General features: G+C 45.6%; 1 protein-coding gene across 6 annotated transcripts in view; it reads right to left on the bottom strand.

The window, feature by feature from the left end:
* Window positions 1-20,145, bottom strand: part of LOC309794606 (zinc finger protein 154-like) — a 43,446-nt gene extending 23,301 nt beyond the window's left edge. The window contains exons 1-4 of one of the 6 annotated variants that reach the window (XM_082606305.1): window positions 20,092-20,145; window positions 17,143-17,272; window positions 12,842-12,891; window positions 4,946-5,149 (exon numbers count right to left, since the gene is read on the bottom strand). In XM_082606305.1, the coding sequence (XP_082462431.1) occupies window positions 5,042-5,149; window positions 12,842-12,891; window positions 17,143-17,272; window positions 20,092-20,124 (321 nt within the window). In that variant the 5' untranslated portion in view covers window positions 20,125-20,145 and the 3' untranslated portion in view covers window positions 4,946-5,041. Of the gene's footprint in view, window positions 1-1,358; window positions 1,483-4,945; window positions 5,150-12,186; window positions 12,449-12,841; window positions 12,892-17,142; window positions 17,273-20,091 lie in introns of those variants that run through there. The other 5 variants (XM_082606302.1, XM_082606306.1, XM_082606304.1 and 2 more) reach the window with 5 other exon arrangements.
* Between the last annotated feature and the right edge of the window lie 2,793 nt (window positions 20,146-22,938).

The raw sequence follows: 22,938 nt of genomic DNA, 5'->3' as shown, positions 1-22,938 counted from the left end.
AAGTGAAGCCCCATTACAAAGGTGTGTCAGACACAACAAAGAATGAGCCATGGGTTTGTTCTAAAACCAAGGAAGCTGGGGGCAAGCTGAGGTAGTGGCTGCTTGGCAGCAGTGGGCAGGCCTCTGAAGATCACAAATAGGGGAGACCTCACCAGACAAAGGACACAAGGATGGGTTGCACCACACAGAGCAGAGGCAAGGCTTCCAACTCATTCCTCTGAAAACAACCTTCAGCTGTGGGGCAGGCTGGTCGTGCCCTGCCCCAGTAAAATCCCAATGGAATCGAGTAGCTGGCATTCAAGGAATATTTAAGGATATGTGCACACCTCATGATACATGTGCAGGTCAATGGGGGAGAACACTGCAGAGGGAGCAGTACAGAGGAACAGGTGACCCATGGAAGCCACAAAGGTGAAGGCAGTCAGGAGCTGGAAGTCACGTATGAAATACCGTCAGCAAAGTGTCTAGTATTGGGGAAAAGGAAGAAATGAGGTGCAAGCAGTGGTGCTACTGGTCACTGGGCAGGCTCCTGGTTTGATATGAAAACAGCCATGATGTCATGTCCTCCCCCAGCTGTCACTCACCAGGCCCAGGCAGGATCTCCTCTGACACCATCTTACCATGTCTACTCTGTGAAACAACCAGGGCTCTCTCTGCACCCTCCACTGCACAACTACTCAGAACCTGAATAACGCAAGTCTTATGAAAGACAGAATAGGTGAGTGGCCAGCACTGGCCTAGAGCAACTTGCCATATGACATATTCAGTAAAGAAAACATTACATATAATTAAATACATATAATTGAATCACTTTGCTGTACACCGGAAACTAACACAACATTGTAAATCAAAGATAGTTCAATTTTTTAAAAAAAGTCTGTAATAAAATGAGATATTCCTGGAAAAGAAAAAGAAAACATGACAAAAAACAACTAAAGGATAGTCTTAAAAAAACAGCCCATGGATCATGTAAGTAATGACCATGATCTTGCACAGGCAGTCACAAAGAATGGTTAGCTAGAAGAAGAGGGAAGAACTGGAGGCCACGGAACTGGACATAGTCACTCCACCAGGGAGAGGGCAAGCAAGCTGGGATTCATTAAGCCAACGACAAGATTCCTGACTCCCAGACCCATCTCTGCACTCTTGGAGGTGACAGGTGTTAGGGATGCTTGAGGAGTCCATTACTCAGGGCATGACACACAGCTCAGTGCTGGCATCCACAGCACATCTGACAAGAAAGTAGAGGACGTTAGCAGAGCTCGTGACCCAGCTGTGGAAAAGACAATGCTAACTCCAGGGAAAAAGGAAACACAGGACATCATCTCAGAACACTGGAAAGAGTGCGAGGGTCTTACCCAGGGATGCTACAAGTGCAAAGTTTTCCAGCATCACATTGCAGTACAGGCGTCTCTGAGCCTCATCAAGGAGCCCCCACTCCTCCTGGGAGAAGTCAATGGCCACATCCTCAAATTTCATACCCTGTCATGATGGAGACAGTTCATTCCGCCGTCAGCGTCTCTCCTAGGAGTCCAAGTTCATCGTGCCACGCTCCCCACTCCCCCCACCCTCTGCCCCAACCTATCCTCTGCTCACTGTACTCCTCACCTCAGAGGAGATACCAGGCCTTGGGGCCATTAGAATCACTCTCTCCTTATATTCCCACTGATACTGTGTCTTCCCACAGCAACAGGCAGATGAGCAGATAGGTGACATCTGATCTCTGGGTCTTGCATGTAGGCCACATCGCCTCTTGTCAATAAGGTGGGTGTCACAAACATAGGTTAGGGAGAGACACTGGCCACAGGGAGGGTGTGAGTGATCTGACACTGGTCTTTCCTTCACCCTTATGACCCCAACAACGGGGTTCTAGGGCCATTAGTTCACACTACCTCTGCACATGCACATAATTCTTTGAACCACACTTTGCTCCCACAGCCGCATTCCCGCAGGGACAACTTCAAAGGTCACACAGCCTTGCCATGATGGGGACAGTTCATTTCATGACCAGCGTTTCCCCTTAGGATCCTAATTTCACCACCTCCCCAATCTATCACTTGCTTACCCCTCCGCCTTCCCCATCTCAGTGAAGATTTCCAAGCTCAGGTGGCACTGATACCCACTGTCTCATCATGGTCCTATTGATCACTGTGTCAGCCCTCAGTAACAGGCAGGTGGGCAGACAGATGTCATCTAAGCTCTGGACCTAGCACGTAAAGCCACAACACCCCACTCTTCTCAGGCAATTCCCCTGGGGTTCCCCAGATCATTTCTCCCAGACACCACCAATCCTGGGCTCACCCTTGACTCTTATGCCAACACCAGGGCCCTGGAACCATGCGTTCACGCTCTCTCTCCATGTGCACATCACCCTTTCCACCACAACTCTCTCACAACTTCACTCCCACAGCCACAGCCCCCTCCTGCCCTACACGAAAATCATCTCCTCAGCCTCTCTATTCATTACTCAGTATATGTGATCCACAGAATGCCTGACAAATTCAAACACCATCAAGTACGATCCTAGACGGTGACGGTCCCCACTGACACAGGCAGCCTTGAGTCCTGCTATGAAGGCCTCCTTCCTGGACTGCCCCTTGCTTCAACCCCACCCACTAAGAACCACGTCAGATCTCAGATACCCATGGCCCTACTCCACTTGTGCTGCACTCGAGGAACCCTCACCACGCACAGCTTTCCTTTCTCCACCTAACCCTCATTCAAGGCCCAGCGCCTGGCCATTTACATCATCTGTGAGTTTCCCAGATGACCCCTTGCGTCCCCAAGCCAATCTGCCAGCCTGACTACAACACCCCAGGTCCCACCAAGGGTTACAACTAAACCCTAGTGAGTTGGTAGAGCAGTGAATAAACACCAGCTCGTCTGAATTACTCCTGATGATGTCTCTGCATCCACCTCATGTCCACTGATCCTTCAGAAGCCTTGGTCGCATGCCAAACCATTTACCCTTATAACCAACCCTCTCTGTGATTCACTCCTTCACCCACGTTGTGACACCCACCTCCCACAACCAGGGGTCCAAGCAGGAAACCCAGTCCGCAGGCCCATTCTCTTCTTCCTAGGCTGTTATTACCATTATCCTCCTAACCAGGACTCCCCATACTAAAATGATCTACAGCTCCTCCCTGGTCCACACTGTCTACTACCTTTTGGATAAATCTCCATCCCAAACTCCTCCTCAGAGTTCCAGATGCCCACAAACTGCACTCTGAAACACCTCATATCATTAAGACGGCAAGAATAAAACTTGATATCCCCAGTGAAAATTACTCTTACTATGGACTTCCCCACATCAGTTGGTAGAGCTTCCCTCCTTCCACATGCAAAATCCATACTTTCACTTCATCCCTGACTCCTTCTCTCAACCTCAAAATTAGAAAATCCAGCTTGCCGTACCTAAAACACCAATCCAGAATCCAGCCACATCTCCCACCTCCATGGCCACCACCCCGGTCCACCTACCAACACACTCACCTAGAACACAGGAGTATCCTTCTCCCTGGTCTTCCTGTCACCTCCCTGATGCCAATACTGTTCTCCACGCTGCAGCCATAGGGAGCCTGTTGAGACCTGGCTCAGATCACCTGTCTCCACTGCTCCAAATTTCTCATTGCTCCTATCACCTCCAGAAAAGACACCCAATTTCTCACAAAGCTGTTCCAGGGAATTCCCTGGTGGTGCAGTGGTTAAGAATCTGCCTGCTAATGCAGGGGACACGGGTTCAATCCCTGGTCTGGGAAGATCCCACGTGCCATGGAGCAACTAAGCCTGTGCACCACAACTACTGAGCCCACAGAGCACAGCTCACCTAGAGCCCATGCTCCACAACAAGAGAAGCCACTGCAATGAGAAGCCCACGCACCACAAGGAAGAGTAGCCCCCGTTCACTGCAGCTAGAGAAAGTCCGCGCGCAGCAATGAAGACCCAACGCAGCCAAAACAAAAACAAAAACAAAAAACGCTGTTCCAGACCTGCCTCCTGCTCCACTGCTCTCAGTTCCCACGAGAAAGAAAAGATCCCTGCACGTCCCTGAACCCTCCCTCGCCTCCCCTCCAGGCCTTTGCACATTCTGGTACCTATGCCAGATCTGGTACTTTCCTCATCTCATTCCACTCGTTGCCCCAAATAGGAACCATTCTACATAACTCTAGGCCTGGTGTCTGTTCAAGGCCCCCACCCAAGGCCTGGAAGAGTGGCAGAACAGTACCAGGACGCTATTACCCCAGAGACCCCAAGGGTGGGGTGAGGACTAACGAGACCCTGAAATAAACTCCGCAAACCAGTATCACTAAGCGATTCCGCAGTTACAGGAATCTGTGGAAAAAGAGAGGTTGTTTGAGCGTTTGACCACCACGGCCAGCATCCTTGGGCCCAGACCGCTAAGTACCCTTGGCCAGTCCAGGAGCCAGGTGAGCTCGAGATGTCTGAATCACCTCCGGGCCTCAGTCCTGAGAGCAGACTCTTGCCAGCTGTGTAATCTTTTACAGGATTCGACCTTTCCCGTATCTATTCTCTCTCTTCTCGTCTGTTCTTCCTCTGAGCAGCCTTTGGAAAACTATTAGAATCCTATCTCAGTGTCCCTCTTTTGCTCACTTTGCTGACAAGAAGCTGTCAGAATGAAAGTAAATCTCCTCAGGCACAACTTCGCCTCACATTCTTTGTGTCCTGCAGACATAAGATGGACTCCAGGTTTCCCGAATCCTCCCGCCTCAGTCCGACCTCCCAGCCTTTGCACTTGCGGGTCCCTCCGCCTGTCACCCTCTCCCACTCGCCATCACACTGTCAGAAAAAGACCCACCCACGACCGCCTCATCGTCCTAGACACCGCGCCCCGAGCTGCAGGCACATGAGCAGGCGCCCCGCACTCGGGGCTTTAGTGTCTGCGGGGGTGAGGTCGGTGAGAGCCCGGAAGACGAGCGTTTACCTGAGGCGGATCCCTCAGCGCCGCCGCCGCCATCGGAGTCTGTGGGCGAAGCGGAGTTTGTGAGGCGTGGAGGTCCCGACCTCAGCCTGTTACGGGTCACCCGGAGGTGCGCCGCCGCCAAGCCTTGGACCCGCCTCTGTGGAGGCCTCTGACGCCTTCTCTTTTAGGACCCCTGGCTCCGAGCCTCCGAGTGGGCGACCTGACCTGAGAAAGGCCAAAATGACCGCCACAAGGAAGACGCCAGAAGTCCCGCCCCGAAGCGAAGCCCACGCACGGAAATACCTCTGCCCTGGGCTTTCATTGGCTCAACTCCGCCACCATTGGGCGCATTGCCCTCTGGGTAGTGTAGTTTCCACAGCTGCGCAGGAGGAGATTCCCGGCGTTCACCTTGGCCAAGAAACGTTCTGCGCAGCACGGAGAAATATAGCCATTATTTTGTAATAACTTTAAATGAAGTACACGCTATAAAAATATTGAATCACGGGACCCCTGGCGGCCCAGTAGTTAAGACTCCGCGCTTCCACCGCAGGGTAAGATCCCACATATCTCTTGACGGGGCCAAAAAAAAAAAAATTAAATCACTATGTTGTATACGTGAAACCAATATAACATTGTAAATCAGCCATACTTAAATTAAAAAAAGAAAAAAAAAAAGTTCTGGGGCACTGAGAGTGGCGCTGGGAAATGACTAACCTTGGGGGGAAAGGAATGTGATTATCCCTTTTTAAAGGGGCGGTTCGCGCGTTTCCGGGGAGTGTTGTCTGCCACAGATTATTTGTTTAGAGACATTATTCCGGTCTCTGTAAACTCAAAATAGCCCCCTGAGGCTAAAAAGATTATTCCAATTATTTCCAAAGGCTACAAATGCGAGCGGACATATTCTCAGACTCAAAATGCATCCGCTCTTAGCTGGAATGTAATAAACGTTTTCTTGCTATTCAAATACATACAGTTAGAAGTGTTGGTTGTTTCTTAACTCTGTATGTTTAGTTAGGGCCATGACTTGGAAGATGAGTAACGATGTTTAGGCCTCCCTGAAATAGGAGGACAAGAAGTTGTCTCTGCCTCTTGTTTCCCAGAGAACATCTCTCATGCCTGTATCCTCACTGTGTCTAAACCATAAAGCAGAACTGTCTAGCCACTTAATATTTCTTACTCAATGACCAAAGATATATTCAGTTCCTTTAGGAATCTGACATCTATCTCAAATGGAGAGCAACTTATGAAATTGTTTTGGTATAGTGTAGTGCCTGCTCAATGAGTGATAGTGTTCTCAGGCAGAGGGCATGTGCAAAAGGGGCATCTGAACCCCATTATCTCATCTCCTTGCTGGGAGGGGGTTATCATTTCTCCAGTGATTGTTGGGACTGTTGTGCATGAAGAATAGATGATATCGAAAAAAAGTTGTGAAATGCGAATTATAAGGAACTATTTATAATGATTATGTAGTTAGTCAAAGATAGTGGCAGAGATAACTCTGGGGAAGCATCTGAGAAGGGTGAAAAAAGTTAAGACCTCAATAATTTTTATTAGGAGATACTAAAGTCTGAGAAGAGGTGAGTTAAGCTGAGTTCAATTTTTTCCCCTGATTTAAACATTTATTTTTATTTTTATTGACGTATAGTTGATTTATAATATTACGTTAGTTTCAGGTGTACAACAGTGATTCAAAATTTTTATAGATTATACTTCATTTAAAGTTATTACAAAATAATGGCTGTAATTCCCTGTGATGTACAATATACCCTTGTTATTTATTTTCTACATAGCAGTTTGTATCTCTAAGTCCCCTACCCCTATCTTGCCCCTCCCCTCTTCCCTCTCCCCACTGGTAACCACTACTTTGTTCTCTGTATCTGTGAGTCTGTTTCTGTTCTGTTATATTCACTAGTTTGCTGTATTTTTTGGATTCCACATATAAGTGATGTCAAACAGTATTTGTCTCTCTCTTTTTCACTGAGCATACCCTCCAGGTCCATCCATGTTGCTGTAAATGGCAGAATATCATTTTTTATGGCGGAGTGGTATTCCACTGTGTGTGCGCATGCATGCGTGTGTGTGTACCACATCTTTTTCATCCATTCATCTGTTGATGGGCACTTAGGTGGCTTCCATATCTTGGCTATTGTAAATAATGCTGCTATGAACATTGGGTGCATGTACCTTTTCAAATTATTATTCTTGTTTTCTTTGGATATATACCCAGGAATGGAATTGCTGGATCACACGGTAGTTCTATTTTCAGTTTTTTGAGAAACCTCTGTTCTGTTTTCCACAGTAGACATTAACTGCTCTGGGACATCCAAGGAATGGGGAAACAATCACGAAAATAAATCCAACAATAACAGCAGCAGCAGCTGAGTCTCCATGAACCTCACTCTGCACCTGCCCCGGGCTGAAGGCTTCACGTGCCATGATAAAGGGACTGTCCCCAGTTCTGCAGCTAGACTCCCAGGTTTGAATCCAGCCTCTTGAATCTGATACTTGTCTGTGGTGTGACCTTGGGGGACCCACTTCATCTTTGTGATCCTGGATTTCCCCAGCAATACAGTAATAGCTCCCAATACCCAGAGTGCTGTGAGAATTAAAATGAAATGCTCAAAATGCAAATCCTGGAATCCTGGTACCAGTATGGGCTGTGTTTTGTGTTGCTTTGACTGACCCTCACAGAGGCTACGGTGAACACCTTCATCACCTCCCTGTCAGTCAGTGAAGTAAATCTTGGGGAACTCTAGAGTGGCCCACAGATTCCCTGGGATTCCACACTGAGACCGCAGTAACCTGAAGCCACGTCCTCCAGTGGATCAGAGGGTTCTAGGAAGCCCCATTTTTTCTCACAAGCACCTGGGGACAGAAGGGCCGGCTTGGGGATATCACCTGCAGGTGTGGCTGGTGCTGTAGCCACTGCCCACAGAACGGGCACCTCAGCTCCTCCAAAGGCCTGGGCGCAGGGCTGCTCTTTATCCCCATTTTACACAGGAGACAACCCAGAGAGTGGATTGTTTTGCCTGTTGTCCCAGTGATGGCTGGCGATGAGATTTAAACCCACGTCGTATGGCCCACGTTTGGGGAGTCTGATCACTGACCTATTCTTTGGCTTCCAGAAGGGCTTCGGAATGTCTATCCTAATACCACGTGGTCCACCTTTTTTTTTTTTTTTTTGGCTGCATTGGGTCTTTGTTGCTGCGCACAGGCTTTCTCTAGTTGCAGCAGGCAGGGGCTACTCTTCGTTGTGGGCGCAGGCTTCTCATTGCAGTGGCTTCTCTTGTTGCAGAGCACGGGCTCTAGAGCGCAGGCTCAGTAGTTGTGGCATACGGGCTTAGCTGCTCCGGGGCATGTGGGATCTTCCTGGACAAGGGCTTGAACCTATGTCCCCTGCATTGGCAGGCGGATTCTTAACCACTGTGCCACCAAGGAAGTCCCACACCTGGTCCACCTTAAAGTCCTGCTCCAACCCACCAATCCCCAAGATAGACCAGGAAAATGGGTGAAAACTACAAAGCAGGGCTTTATTATATTATTAAACGTCTAACTTAGGAAAGTGATGAAGTGTGTTAATAATGCAGATGAATCTATAATGCAAATTAATTAAGTATGATAAATATGAACATTACATCGTGTATAGCATACAAATTTTCAAAAATTAATTTATTTTATTTACTTATTTGGCTGCGTCGGGTCTTAGTTGTGGCACGTGGGATTTTAGTTGCGGCATGCAGGATCTTTCATTGCAGTGCGTGGGCTCTCTCTAGTTGTGGTGCACAGGCTCTAGAGCATGCAGGCTTAATTGCCCCACTGCATGTGGGATCTTAGTTCCCCAACCAGGGATCGAACCCACGTCCCCTGCGTTGGAAGGCAGATTCTTAACCACTGGACCACCAGGGAAGTCCCCAAATTTTCAAAAATTAGGAAATATTTTTCCGGAATTGAAAACAATTATTCCATAAAGCAAAAGAATCACTTACGTTATTCAAGGAGCAAAATGGGTAAAATTCCAATATATCTTTGTTATTTCACTGTCCTATTTGTTAAAAGGAAACAGCCCTAACTCATAAAGGAAAACAGCCCAAATGATATGAGCACACATTTTACCAAAGACATACAGATAGCATATACACATCTGAAAAAGTGCTCGTCATGAATCCTTAAGGAAATCCAATTAAACCAACACTGAGATAGCATGACAAACTTACTAAGAGGGCTAAAATTGGAGACTTCCCTGGTGGCGCAGTGGATAAGACTCTGCGCTCCCAATGCAGGGGACCCGGGTTCGATCCCTAGTCAGGGAACTAGATCCCACATGCATGTCACAACTAAGAGTTCACATGACACAACTAAGGAGCCTACCTGGTACAACCAAATAAATAAATAAATATTTTTTAAAAAGGAGGGCTAAAATTAAAATAATTAAACAAATCAGGATTCACTAGGATGTGAGGAAATGGAACCCTCATACACTGCTGGTAGGAATGCAAAAAGATAGTCATTTTAGATCAAAATTTGTTAGTTTCTTCCAAAGTTAAACATTCACCTACCCTATGACTCAGACACTGCACTCAAAGTTATTGACAAAAGATAAAATATATTCATTTTAAGAAATGTACACAAATGTTTGTATCACGTTTATTTTTAAATTGTCAAAAATCTGGAAATAACCCAAATGTCCATAAACAGATGAATGAATAAACAAATACCGATTTACCCAAAGATAAGATTACTCAGCAAAAGAAAAGGTGAAGTATTCACATAATGTCATTGATGAATCTCAAAGTAGTTATACAACGTAAAGTAAACCTGGAAAAGGGGTAAATATTTAATGATTCCCACCATATAAATTCTACAAAATGCAAAGGTATCAATTTTAAGTGAAAGTAAATCGATTATTTGGAGGGAGGGAAGGGCAGGGAGAGATTATAAAAGGACATGAGGTAAATATACAGCAATGGATATGGCCATTATTATAACTATGATGGTAGTTTCACAGGTTCGTACCTACATCAAACTTATCAAATAGTATACTTTAAATTATGTGTACAAGAAAATGTATAAAGTTTAATTCAATGTAAATTATACCTTTAAATTAAGCTATAAAAAATGCCTTTACATTTCACAAATCTGTGCATCCCTTTTAAGAAAATGCCAACATTGGTGAGCAATGAAGGACGTTTCCAACCACGTCAACAGGAATACAGACTGGGCCACAAAGCCACATCCCAGGACTACAGATCTCCATTTTCACTACCTTTGTGTTCCTGCCTCTGCAGTAACAGCCTTAAGGAGAATATCAGTGAGAGACTACAGGAATCCACAAACCTTTACATGGGAGACCAGTGGTGAGCTTCCCTGAGCACACTGGGATGGTGACTGATGCAAACTGTGGGGACCTGCCAAGTAGTAAAGGTAAAACGTCTTTGGCCATAGAAATTGGCAGTGACATAAATTTGGCAAGAGCCCTGAGCAGATCAGAGTATAACAAGCCACACATGCTTTCATATAACTCAGACTTAGAGGGGATCTCCTAACTGTGAACATTTGTACAAAACTGAACTCAGATAGATGGCTCCTTTAGTGCCATTATAATCAACAGGAGAATCGCACATTTCCTAAAAAGATAAGGCCTTTACACAGTGTGAACTCTTTGATGTTGAAAGAAAGATTTTTTGTTGAAGGATTTCCCACATTCATTACTCTTACAAGGTGTTTCACCAGTGTGAACTTTCTGATGACAGTGAAGTCTGGAGCTGAAAGTGATAGATTTCCCACATTCATTGCACTCATAAGGCCGTTCTCCAGTGTGAACTCTCTGATAACCACAGAGGCCAAACCTACTAGTTAAAGTTTTCCCACATTCACTGCACTTATAAGGCGTTTCTCCAGTGTGAACTCTCTGATGACAATGGAGGCCAGACCTAGCAGTAAAGATTTCCCACATTCATTACACCCATAAGGCCGTTCTCCATCGTGAACCCTCTGATGATAATGGAGGCCAGTGCTATAGACTTTTCACATTCACTGCACTCATAAGGCCTTTCTCCAGTATGAACTCTCTTATAATCATTGAGGCCAGACCTAGCAGTAAAAGATTTCCGACATGCACTGCACTCATAAGGCCTATCTCCTTCGTGAACTCTCTGATGATAACGGAGGTCTTTGCTATAGGTAAAAGACTTCCTGCATTCATTGCACTCATAAGGCGTTTCTCCAGTGTGAACTCTCTGATGATAATGGAGGCCAGACCTATCAGTAAAAGATTTCCCACATTCAGTGCACTCATAAGGCCATTTTCCAGGGTGAACACTCTGTTGCTGAGTAAGGATGGAGCTATAGCTAAAAGACTGTGCACATTCACTGCACACATATAATTTTTCTCCAATGTGACTTTTTTGGGGATAAACAAGCAAAGATTTATAGCTAAAGGATTTCCCACATTTGTTGCACTTGTACTGCCTTGCCCCAGTATGAACTCTTTCATGTTGACTGAGGGTCAAGCTCCAATTAAAAGATTTGCCACATTCACCACACATGTAAAGCCCTTCTATAGTGTGGACTTTCTGATGCACAACATACAAGGATTTGAACCTGAATGCTTTCCCACAGTCCTGGCACACAAAGACACTGTCTTCCAGTGTGGACACCCTGGTCCTGATCAAGTATGTTTTGGGGGTTGAAGGCTTTCTTGCATTCACCTCAGGTATAATGAATTTTTCTTCTTTGACAACTCACCCCACACTCAGAGATTTTGTTTGGCTTCTCCCAGGAGTGAGTGGCCTGTTGCTGGAGGTGTCCTGACAAGACTAGGAAGTCCTTCCCAAGCTCCCTTCAGGTAAAAGGCTTCCATGACTCCTGGAAATTGCAGCTCTTCACAAGTGAAGCCTTGTCTACACTGCCTAAGAAGGGTTTTTCTCCTATGTGATGCTTCTGGTGTTGTTTGCTTGCCCTGAAATAAAAACATTTTGCACATGCCCCACACCTCGAGTTCTGGCTGTGTTGTGTTCCCTGCTGCCCAGCCAACTGGAAAATGTCTCTCAAGACTGGACCACAGGGCTTCCCTGATGGTGCAGTGGTTAAGAATCCACCTGCTAATGCAAGGGACGTGGGTTTGTGCCCTGGTCTGGGAGGATCTCACGTGCCGCAGAGCAACTAGGCCCATGTGCCACAACTACTGAGCCTGCACTCTAGAGCCCATGAGCCACAACTACTGAAGCCCGTACGCCTAGAGCCCATGCTCCACAATGGGAGAGGCCACCATGGTGAGAAGCCCATGCACCACAGCTAGAGAAAGCCTGTGCACAGCAATGAAGACGCAACACAGCCAAAAATAAATAAATAAATAGATAGATAGATATTTTTTTTAATATATTAAAAAAAAGACTGGACCACACATCTCACAGGGGTGGGTCTTCTGGGAAAATGGAGCTGGACTGGGAGTTCTGGCCTGTGAGATTCCTACAGAAATGCTTTGTTCCAAGGGTACCTCTGCACCCTGTGCTCCACAGCAGCAACCTGAACCAAATAAATACTGGTAAAGTATACGTTGACATTATAGGAATGGGGCAAGCCCATCACAAATGTGCATCCGTCACATCTAGGCATGGGTCCAGGGATACTTTTGAAGACAAGCAGGTTGAACTCTGAAGAAACGGCTGCTGTGCATTGCTGGGCTCCTAAAGTCACCGAACGGTGGAAACCCCACCAAGGGAAGGACACAAAGACAGTGTATAACACAAGGAACAGAGGTAGGGTTTACAACTTACTCCTCTGTCATTGGCTTCCTACAGAACCATTCCTGTTGGTTGACATGAGGCTGTGTAGAAGAATGTGAATGTACCCATCCCATGAAAATCAACTCTAACACAGTAGATACTGTTGAAAGTCAATATAAGGATATATACACACCTCCAAGCACAGCATGTGTGGCCTGATGTTGGAGAGCACTACAGGGAGACCTGTCAAAGAAATGGTTGAGATGTGTGGTTTAGAGAGATGGAGATTACTGCTGGAAGGAAACCAGAGTGGAAATGGTAACTACTAGAACTGACAAGTTGGCAAAGTATCAACAATGTGGAAGAACAAATGGCAATGGGATGTGGACACAGGGAATGGAAACAAAACACTGGTTGAATGGGACAGGTCTCTGGTATGGTCTTACACACAGCCCTGGTGTCACACCCTCGCCAACTGCCATTCACCAAGGCCAGGCTCCCTCTGAGCCCACTCTTCCATGACTGGAGTCTTGTCTATCCTGAGATGCACAAAGGATTCTACCCCCAACTCCTAGCTGAGCAAGTACGTGGGACACATGATGCAAGTCCTAAGAGAAAAACAGCGCAAAAGAATGGCCAGTACTGTCCCAGAGCAACTCAGCACAAAAAAGACCAGAGAAAAGAGATCTATGTGAGTGATGCCAGCGAGATGACAGAATAAGAAATACTAGCATTCATTCCCCTTCCAAAAACAATTAGACAGCTATCAATGAATAAAAATAGCCCTGGGGTGGGTGTGGGGTACAGCGTAAGTGTCCAATTGAGACAAACAGCAACACAGTGGAGCAAAAGAAGGAGAATAACTGCACAGAAAGGACCTCTGGGAAAACTGGCTTAGCAGAGATGCCTGGATGGTTAGGATCAAGGTACGTAAGTGAGAGCTACTTGTGTCAGCCACTGGGCTTGTGCCATCATGGTCCCTAGTGGCCTGCTCTGTGGAGGACTCTCGCAGCCTTTGTCACTGACAACAAAGAACCCTTCCGATAGCAGCAGACTCCCCAGTTTTCACATTAGAGGATCCTGTAGAGTTCATCAGCATGGATTCCAAAGGAAATGCCCTTAGCCATAACATCCTCAATGGGAGAAAAAGAGGTCAGTGGATTCCCAGCAGTCTTTGTTACCAAAGACTCCAAAAGCCATTGCCACCACTGCATACTACTGCTGCCATGGTCACTGAGGACCCCTACAGTCTTCACCATTCTGATCTCAGCTGACAGATAGGCACAGAGACTATACTCCCAGGGTCTTCACTGGAGTCAAAACCACAATACCCCACCCAGCCAGCACCCTTGCATTCACATGTAGGTGAAGCTATTTCTCTAACCAAAATTCACCCCAAAAGGTTGAAAGAAATGACTGATTCAGCACACGTACACACATCGACACAAGGATAAAAGAAACATGAAAAACAAGGAAACATGATACCATCAAAGGGACATAATAATTCTCCAGTAGCCAACCTCAAAGAAATGGAGATCTACGAAACATCAAAGGATTCAAAATAAATGTTTTAAGGAAGCTCAGTGAGGGGGCTTCCCTGGTGGTGCAGTGGTTGAGAATCCACCTGCCAATGCAAGGGACAAGGGTTCGAGCCCTGGCCCAGGAATATCCTACATGCCGTGGAGCAACAAAGCCCGTGCGCCACAACTACTGAGCCTGCGCTCTAGAGCCCACGAGCCACAACTACTGAAGCCTACACACCTAGAGCTCGTGCTCCACAACAAAAGCCACTGCAATGAGAAGCCCGCGCATTGCAATGAAGAGTAGCCGCAACTTGCCGCAACTAGAGAAAGCCCGAGCGCAGCAACGAAGGCCCAATGCAGCCAAAAATAAATAAAATAACTTTTATAAAAAGGAAGCTCAGTGAGCTACAAGAGAACACAGATAGATAACTCAACATGATAAGGAAAATGATACAGGAACAAAACAAGGAGTTCAGAGAGACAGGAATCATAAAAAGAATCAAACAAATTCTGAAGTTGAAGAATACAACAAATGAAAAGAAAAATGCAACAGAGTATCAACAACACACTTGGTCAAGCAGTGGAAAGAATATGTGAACTCAAACACAGGTCATTTATCATCCAGCCAGAGGGGGGAAGAAAGTGAAGTCAGCATAGGTAAACTATGGAATACCATCAAGCAAAACAATATTTGCATTATTAGAGTCCCAGGAGAAGGAGAGAGAGAAAGAAAAAGTGTCAGAAAGTTTAAAGAAATAATGTCTGACTTCCCAAGTCTGGGAAGAGATGTGGACACCCAATTCATGATGCTCATAGGTCCCTGTGCAGATTCATTCCAAAGAGGATATTACCAAGACACATTATAAACAAAACTGTCAGTAAACAAGCAAACAAAGCCAAACAGAATTTTGAAAGCACGAAGAGAAAAGAAACTCCTTCACACAGGGAACCCTCATAAGGCTATCAGTAGATTTTTCAGCAGAAATCTTGCAGCCTAGGAGAGAGTGGGATGATACACAGTTGGTCCTCTGAATCTGTGAATTCTAAACCTGCAGATATGGAGGGTTCACTCTGTTCACTGTACTATGCCATTTTATATAAGGGACTTGAGCAATCCACAGATTTTGGTATCCACAGGGGCTCCGGGAACAAATATCCTGTAGATACTGTATTCAAAACACCGAAGAAAAAAACTGCCAAACAAAAATACTTTACCTAGCAAAGCTGTCCTGCACAATTAAGGAAAGACTTTAGACAAACAAAAGCTGAGGGAGTTCATTGACACTCAGCCTGACTTCTAAGAAATGCCAAAGGGAAAAGAGACTACTTAGTCCTGGGCCTTGCACATTTGTCTTTCTCTCCATCTGAACTCAAGGCCTCTGTTGCAACCATGCTCCACCAGATCACTGGTCAGGCCAAGAAGCATCCTAGCTTGATCCCCCTCTTTGTATTTATTAGAGTGGGAGGTACTGGAGCAGCATTGTATGTCTTGCACCTGGAGTTGTTCAATCCAGATGTCAGCTGGGACAGAAAAAATAACCCAGGGAGTTCCCTGGCAGTCCAGTGGTTAGGACTTGGCATTTTCACTGCTGTGGCTGGGGTTCAATCCCTGGTCTAGGAACTAAGATCCCACAAGCCGCCCAGGGTGGCCAAAGAGGAAAAAAAGAAAGAATAACCCAGAACCCTGGAACAAACTGGGTCCCAATGATCAATACAATTTCTACTCAGTGAATGTCAATTACAGCAAACTGAAGAAAGAAGTTCCAGACTTCTAAATGAAATGTTTCACTATAATGCTTCTTAGAATGAAGGTCTTCCAGAAGCCATCTGCACAATTTTCCACTTAACCAGGAAATATTTCCCCTCTAAATGCATGAAATCACGTTGGTGTTTTGTGTTGGGGTTTACACTGATTAATAAATATCTGAAACTTGAAAAAAAAAAAAAAAAGCCAAAGGGAGTTCTTCAGGCAGAAATGAAAGGATAATAAATAGAAACATGAAAACATAGGAAAATATAAAACTCACTGGTAAAACTGAGTATGTAGTAAAATTCAGATTACTATAATACTGTGTTGGTGGTATTTAAATCACTCAAGTATAAAAGTTAAAAACAAAAGGATTAGAATAATTATAGCCAAAATAATTTGTTAATGGATACACAATATAAGAACATGTGAACTGTGACATCAAAAACATAAAATGTGGTGGTGGCAGGGAGAGTAAATTCTGAATGATGTCAGGAAAACTGAATATCCACAGGTAAAAAAAAAAATGAAACTGGACCCCTGTCTTATACCACTTACAAAAACTAACTTGAAATAAATTAAAGACTTAAATGTAAGACCTAAAAACGTAAAATTCCTTAAAGACAACCTAAGGAAAAAGTTCTGTGAAATTAGTCCTAGCGATGATTTTTCTGGATATCACCAAAGCACAGGCAATGAAAGCAAAAATAAACAACTAGGACTACACCAAATGAAAATACTTCTGCATAGCAACGCAACAATCAACAACAAAAAAAGGCAATCTACAGAATGGGAGGAAATATTTGCAAGCCATGTATCTGATAAGATGTTACCATCCAAAATATACAAGGTATTCAAAAGACTTAACAAAAAAATAGAGTTAAAAAATGGGCAACGGACGTGGAGAGAATACATACAAACAGCCCACAGTTATATGAAAAATGCTCTTCACTAATAAGGTAGACTTCATTAGGCTCACTACAAGATTATATACCTCAAATCCTTACCTATTAGAGATCAGTACAGCAGATATTAAGCTACAAAAGAAAGGAGAGAGCCCTGGCTATGACAGTAACTACTCAGAAAGCTAGGCAAGGAAGCAGTTCCCATGGTCCATATGTGAGAAGAAGACAACATCCTCTGAAGAAAAGGAAGGGAGGAAAGACAGAGCCCAGTCCAGGTCACTGGGAAGAGTAAGGGGAAAAAAAAGAGTAAGGGACTTACTCTTCAGCGAGGATACAAGTGCAGAGTTCTCCAGCATCACTTCGAGGTACAGGCGTCTCTGAGCCTCATCAAGGAGTCCCCATTCCTCCCAGGAGAAGTACACGGCAATGTCCTCAAAGGTCACACCACCCTGTCATGATTAGTACAAATGAAACTATGAATATTCTCTGAGAACCCACAATCCAACTCCTCACACATCTCCACGATCATACTCTTTCAAAGCTCCCCACCTCAAAGGAGATACCAGGCCCTGGTGCCACTGATGCCCACGCTCTCCTCAGGGTTCCATTAACTACTGTGCTCAGCACAAAAGATTGGGGGGGCGGGGGACCTCAGCACATAAATGCCATCTCAGCTCTGGGCCTGCCAAGCAGTTCCGTTGGGGCCTCCCAGACTGTGCCTCCAAGACACAAATTTGGGCTCATGCTTCACCCTTAAGGCCCCAACTCCAGGGCCTGTGGACCATCAGCTCACAATTCTCTCCTTGTGCACATCACTGTGTAGACACATCTCTCACATCTTCAGACCCCACAGTTGCACTTCCCCATCTCTGCCACCTTCCTGCCCCACACCACAGACATCTCCCTGGACTCACCCATGTACTTGGCAAATGGCATCCAGAAGAGTGCTTGAAAATTACTAACATTATTTATACAACACCAGTCCTCTGATGGATCCCACAGCCAGGTAAATTCTCAATGCTGCTTTGATGATGGATGTTGCCTGTGATCTTTGTTTCAATATTAACCACCCAGAGCCACATGTGAATTTCAGATATCCATGACCCTCTTCCACTCCCATGCTGCACTTGCTGTCCATTCAGCCACCACAACCTTCTGCTCTCCACCCAAACTTCATTAAAAGCCCAGTCCCACATGCCCGGCACAGTGACTCTCCCAAGTCCATATTCGCCCCAGACCTTATTCACTAGCAAGAATGAAACATCCTACAACCCATCAAAGCTCACCACCAAATCCTGGTGAATTCATACAGGACTGAATTAGCAGGAGCCCTGCCGCAGTGTCACCTTGTCTCAATTACTCCTATGCCTCCTGGACATAGGAGCACCTATCTCCAGGCCATTCATCCCCTGGAAGCCTTGGCTACTGGCTCGATCAGCCTACACCATTCCCACTATCACCCCTCTCCCTAATCTCTTTCCGTGAGGTCCAGCAACCCCACTAGTGTCAAGAAAGAAAACGACTCTTAGTATGCACCCTAGTCCTTCTGACTCTCCAACAGCGTTGTCACTAAAACCTGCATTCCCTTCCTAAACAACATCCACAGCTCCACCCTGGTCTACAGAATAGCCACCACGTTTGAAAGTCTCCCTCCTGAAAGCCTTCTCCACACTTCCAGACCTGTGTGTCCAACTGCCCACTCCACTAACTGTTCTCTGAAACTTTGCAGAGTCTTAACAGGACCAAAACAAAACTTCTGATGTTCCCGAGGAAAATGAACCTACCACCAACTTTCCCATCCCAGTTTGTTGGAGCTTCCATCCTTTCAGCTGATAGGATGAAAAACTCTAGGGTCATCTCTGGCTCCTCCTTTTTCTCCCTCACCTACACCATCCAAAGTCTACTCAGCTCTTTCATTAAAAATGGACTTGGAATCCAACCTTTTCTCCCAGCTCCATGGTCATAACTCTGGTCCATCAACACTCATCTGGATTATAGCAGTAACGTCCTCCTGAATTCCCTGCCACCTGCCTTAACCCCATACTCTCTCCTCCACTGTGTAGCCAGGTGGAGCCTTTTAAACCTAAATAAGACCAACTCCTTTCTCTTATACAAATCTCCCAGTATCTCCGTAAGAGATGCCCAGATGCTCAGGCAGCCACATGACAGGCCTGGTTCTTGATTCCCTGCTCTTTGCTCTTAACAGAAAGAACGGAGACCTACTGTACCCTGTTCCCAACTCAGTCACACTGAGCATTTGCTCATGCTGCTATACGTTCCTGAGATAACTCCCAAACCATATGTTTACACTGGTTGCCAGAAATAGGAACACCACTATGTTACCGATTGGCCTGCACTGGGGTACTCCCAGGGTCCCCACAGGCAAGAGACAGGAAATCAGCAAGGGAAGTGCCTCAAGACACCACAATTCCAGACACTATACCGCTGATGTCAGGACTAGTGAGGGCCTGGGACATGCTCTCTTTCCTTGTGTAAATTCCTTAAGTTCTTTTTTAACCTCCAGAATATGTGGGAAGAGGAAGGAACCATGGCTGGGTTCCATGTGCACAGGACTCCCCCGTATCCCCACCCAGCCCTGGAACCAGGTGACTTCGGATTAATTTACTAACCTCTGTGTTTCAGTCTTCAGAGCTGCCTATTACCACATCTCTGACGTTGGACAAGGACTCTACTTATCTGTGCCTCACTGTTCTCATCACGCACATTCCCGACTGTTCCCTCTCTAAGCAGCTTTTTGGTAAACTTTTAAAACTCTAATATAGGGGCTTCCCTGGCAGTCCCGTGGTTAAGATTCTGCGCTTCCACTGCAGGGGACTTGGTTTCTATCTCTGGTTGGGGAACTAAGATCCCACATGCCGAGTGGTGCGGCCAAAAAATAAACAAATAAATAAAACCCTAATACGGACTGTGTCCCTCTTCCATTCACAACTCTCCATGGCTCCCAGGTCCCTCTGTTTGCCAGTCCAGGCGTGAATTCCCCTCACACTCATTGTCCCCTAAAAACAAAGGCTGGACCCCAAATTTCCAGAAGCCTCCCGGCTCAGTCCTACCTCCAAGACTGTACACATGCCGGTACCTCCGCCTGTGACCCTCTCCCACGAGCCATCACACTGTCTGTGAGAAATAGGGACCCCATCTTCCTGGACACCGCGGCCTGGGCTGCGGGCACGTGAGCAGGCGCCCCGCACTCGGGTCTTCCTTGTCTGGTGGGGTGAGGGCGGTGAGGGCCCGCAGGACAAGCGTTTACCTGAGGCGGGTCCCTCAGCGCCGCCGCCGCCATCGGACTCTGTGGGCGGAGCGGGGCCAGCTCTATAGCCTCTGACACGGTAAACAAGCCCGACGGAAACAAAGCGGCCTCAACCAGGAAGTAGCCGGAAGTCCAGCCCTGACACGCTTCCTAAGACCGGAAATGCCCCTGTCCTGGTCTTTCATTGGAGCAACACCGCTCTTCTTCTGGTGCAGTGTGTTCTGGGCAATGTAGTTCCCATAACTCCACAGGCCCGCGGGAAGGGGCGCTCCTCATCCGCGCCCGCGGAGAAAAAGCCCTGGGCACCTCGAGGGACGCTGGGAAAAGGCGTCCAGGCTTCAGGAGTGAAGGGAGGGGCTTCCTTTCCTCTTAAAGGGGCCGAAGGCGGACTGCAGGGGAGTGTTGTCTGCAGTTCATCAGCCCTGTAAAGTATTTAGAGATGTAGGTGGGGAAACTTTCCTCTACCCAGTTTTTACCTTTTGAGCTCAAGCTCTGTAACAAAAGGCAATAACAAGAGAAAAACAAACAGGAGTTTATTGACATGTTTATACATACATGAGAGAGACAGGGTTGAGTAACTCAAAGAATTGGGTTAGACACAGGGAGATGTGAGGGCTGACATCTGCAGGCAGAAAGAACTGCGGCCTTAGAAAGGGCCGCAAGTTTGGAGAAGGCGCAGTTACTCTCCGGCTCCACTGTTACCGCTAATATAAGTAATGTTTGTAAAATTCTTACCTAATAAATAATTTAGGACATTAAAAAAAAGAAGTGGCTTAGAATTCAATCTTATATAATACCTTCGACAAAGAACAATACATTTGAGGTGTAATAAAGAAAAGAAAAAGTACTTGAGTCTCTAGGGATGCCAAATAATGTGGGAAAGTAATGTTGGATAAGAGCTAGTGTTAAAAAAAAAAGAGACAAAGGCCCAAAATGGAGTCACTTGTGCTAAACGCATGTCAGCATAGCAAGACTTAATATCTGAATCTAACTGCAGTTTTAGCTTCTCCTAAGAATGTAATCTTAACCAGTCAGTCTGGAAGTTCCTGGCCAGCACTAGCGAGGTAATTTGCCGGCTAGACTCTTTTTATCCCCCAAAGGAGAGTGCCCTTCGTGAAATAATCTGTTAACCTTAAAAATAAAATAGGGGCTTCCCTCATGGTGCAGTGGTTAAGAATCTGCCTGCCAGTGCAGGGGACACAGGTTCAAGCCTTGCTCTGGGAAGATCCCACATGCCACGGAGCAACTAAGCCCGTGCACCACAACTACTGAGACTGCTCTCTAGAGCCCACGAGCCACAACTACAGAGCCCACGTGCCACAGCTACTGAAGCCCGGGCGCCTAGAGCCCGTGCTCTGCAACAAGAGAAGCAACCACAATGAGAAGTCCGTGCACCACAGTGAAGAGTAGACCCTGCTCACCGCAACTAGAGAAAGCCAGCACACAGCAACAAAGACCCAACACAGCCAAAAATAAATTAATTTTTTAAAAAAATAATAAAATAAAAGTTATTTTACCAGCAGAAATGGGTTTATTCAGAAATAGCAGAGAATTATAAATCAGAACAAGCAAGCAATGGCAAAAACCATAGGCAAGTCCAACAAAGGAGAGGGATGTTATTTTACAGAGAAAAGGGAGGAAGTCAGGAGGCATTATTTTGAAAGAAAGTCTATTGGAGAAAAGTGAGAGTTTAGGGTAATGAGGGTTTCTCATTGGTGGAGTTGCTGGGGTACTAGGTTTCTTGTAGGAGATGCAATGTACATCTTTTCCTGCTGGGGCCTGTAACTGATGACTCTTTCCTGTTGATGATTCTTCTGTTGGGGTTTATAATTGACAATCCTTCCTGTAGTTGATGTCCAGTAGTACTTCCTGAGAGCTCCCCTTCTGGTCTCTTGACCACATATTAGTGAGGTTTCCCTTTATCAATGTTCACAAATTCGTTCTTTATGACCTCCTTGTCTCACCCCCCTCTCTGCCCTTAAAAACCTTTCCTTTTCTGTAGCCCTTTGGAACTCCTTTCTAATCGCTAGATGGGATGGTCCCTGATACATGAATCATTCAATAGAGCCAATTAGATCTTCAAATTTAATCAGCTGAATTTTGTTTTTTGCCACTAGTTAGCAAAGTTTGTTATGTAAATTCCTCTTGTGCTGTCTCCAGGCTAATAAGGGTCTAAAGTTGCCTCTGGTGATTAATTTTTGTCCTTTGTAAATTTATGTCTTGCTTTTAGGCAAATAGGGGGAGAACACAGTGCCTTTCTTGCATTAACTGCTTCTTAATTTCCTTTAGTTCAAAATAAATATGTCAAAAAGGCATATTTTTTGGTGAAATGAAAAGGAGGTCATGTTTCAGGGATGGAGTCAGATTCTCACAAGGAAACTAAATAAATGATCAATAGGAATGGGCAAAAGACCTAAACAGACATTTCTCCAAAGGAAAAAAAATTGGGCTGGCCAAAATATTCATTCGGTATTTTCCATAAGATGGCTCTGATAGTGCTTAGTTGTCTTTAACTTCATTCGAAACAATTTTGTTAGATTGTATCATGAGAGCTGTCCTATCAGAGTGCTTTTAAAAAAAAACACATCAAAATTGGTGAATTTTTTTGCAGCCATTTTAATATTGAAGATGGAAGAAAAAAAGCAACATTTTCGGCATATTATGCTTTATTATTTCAAGAAAGGTAAAAACACAAATGAAACACAAAAAGGAAAGATGTGTGCAGTGTATGGAGAAAGTGCTGTGACTGATCAAATGTGTCAAAAGTGGTTTTCAAAGTTTCGTGCTGGAGATTTCTCGCTGGATGATGTTCCATGATCAGGTAGGACACTCAAACGTGATAGCGAT

The sequence above is a fragment of the Mesoplodon mirus genome, assembly GCF_964341445.2.
Source record: "Mesoplodon mirus genome assembly, chromosome: 19".
In the NCBI taxonomy this organism is placed as follows: domain Eukaryota; kingdom Metazoa; phylum Chordata; class Mammalia; order Artiodactyla; family Ziphiidae; genus Mesoplodon; species Mesoplodon mirus.
This window is presented reverse-complemented; position numbering and strand designations above follow the sequence as displayed.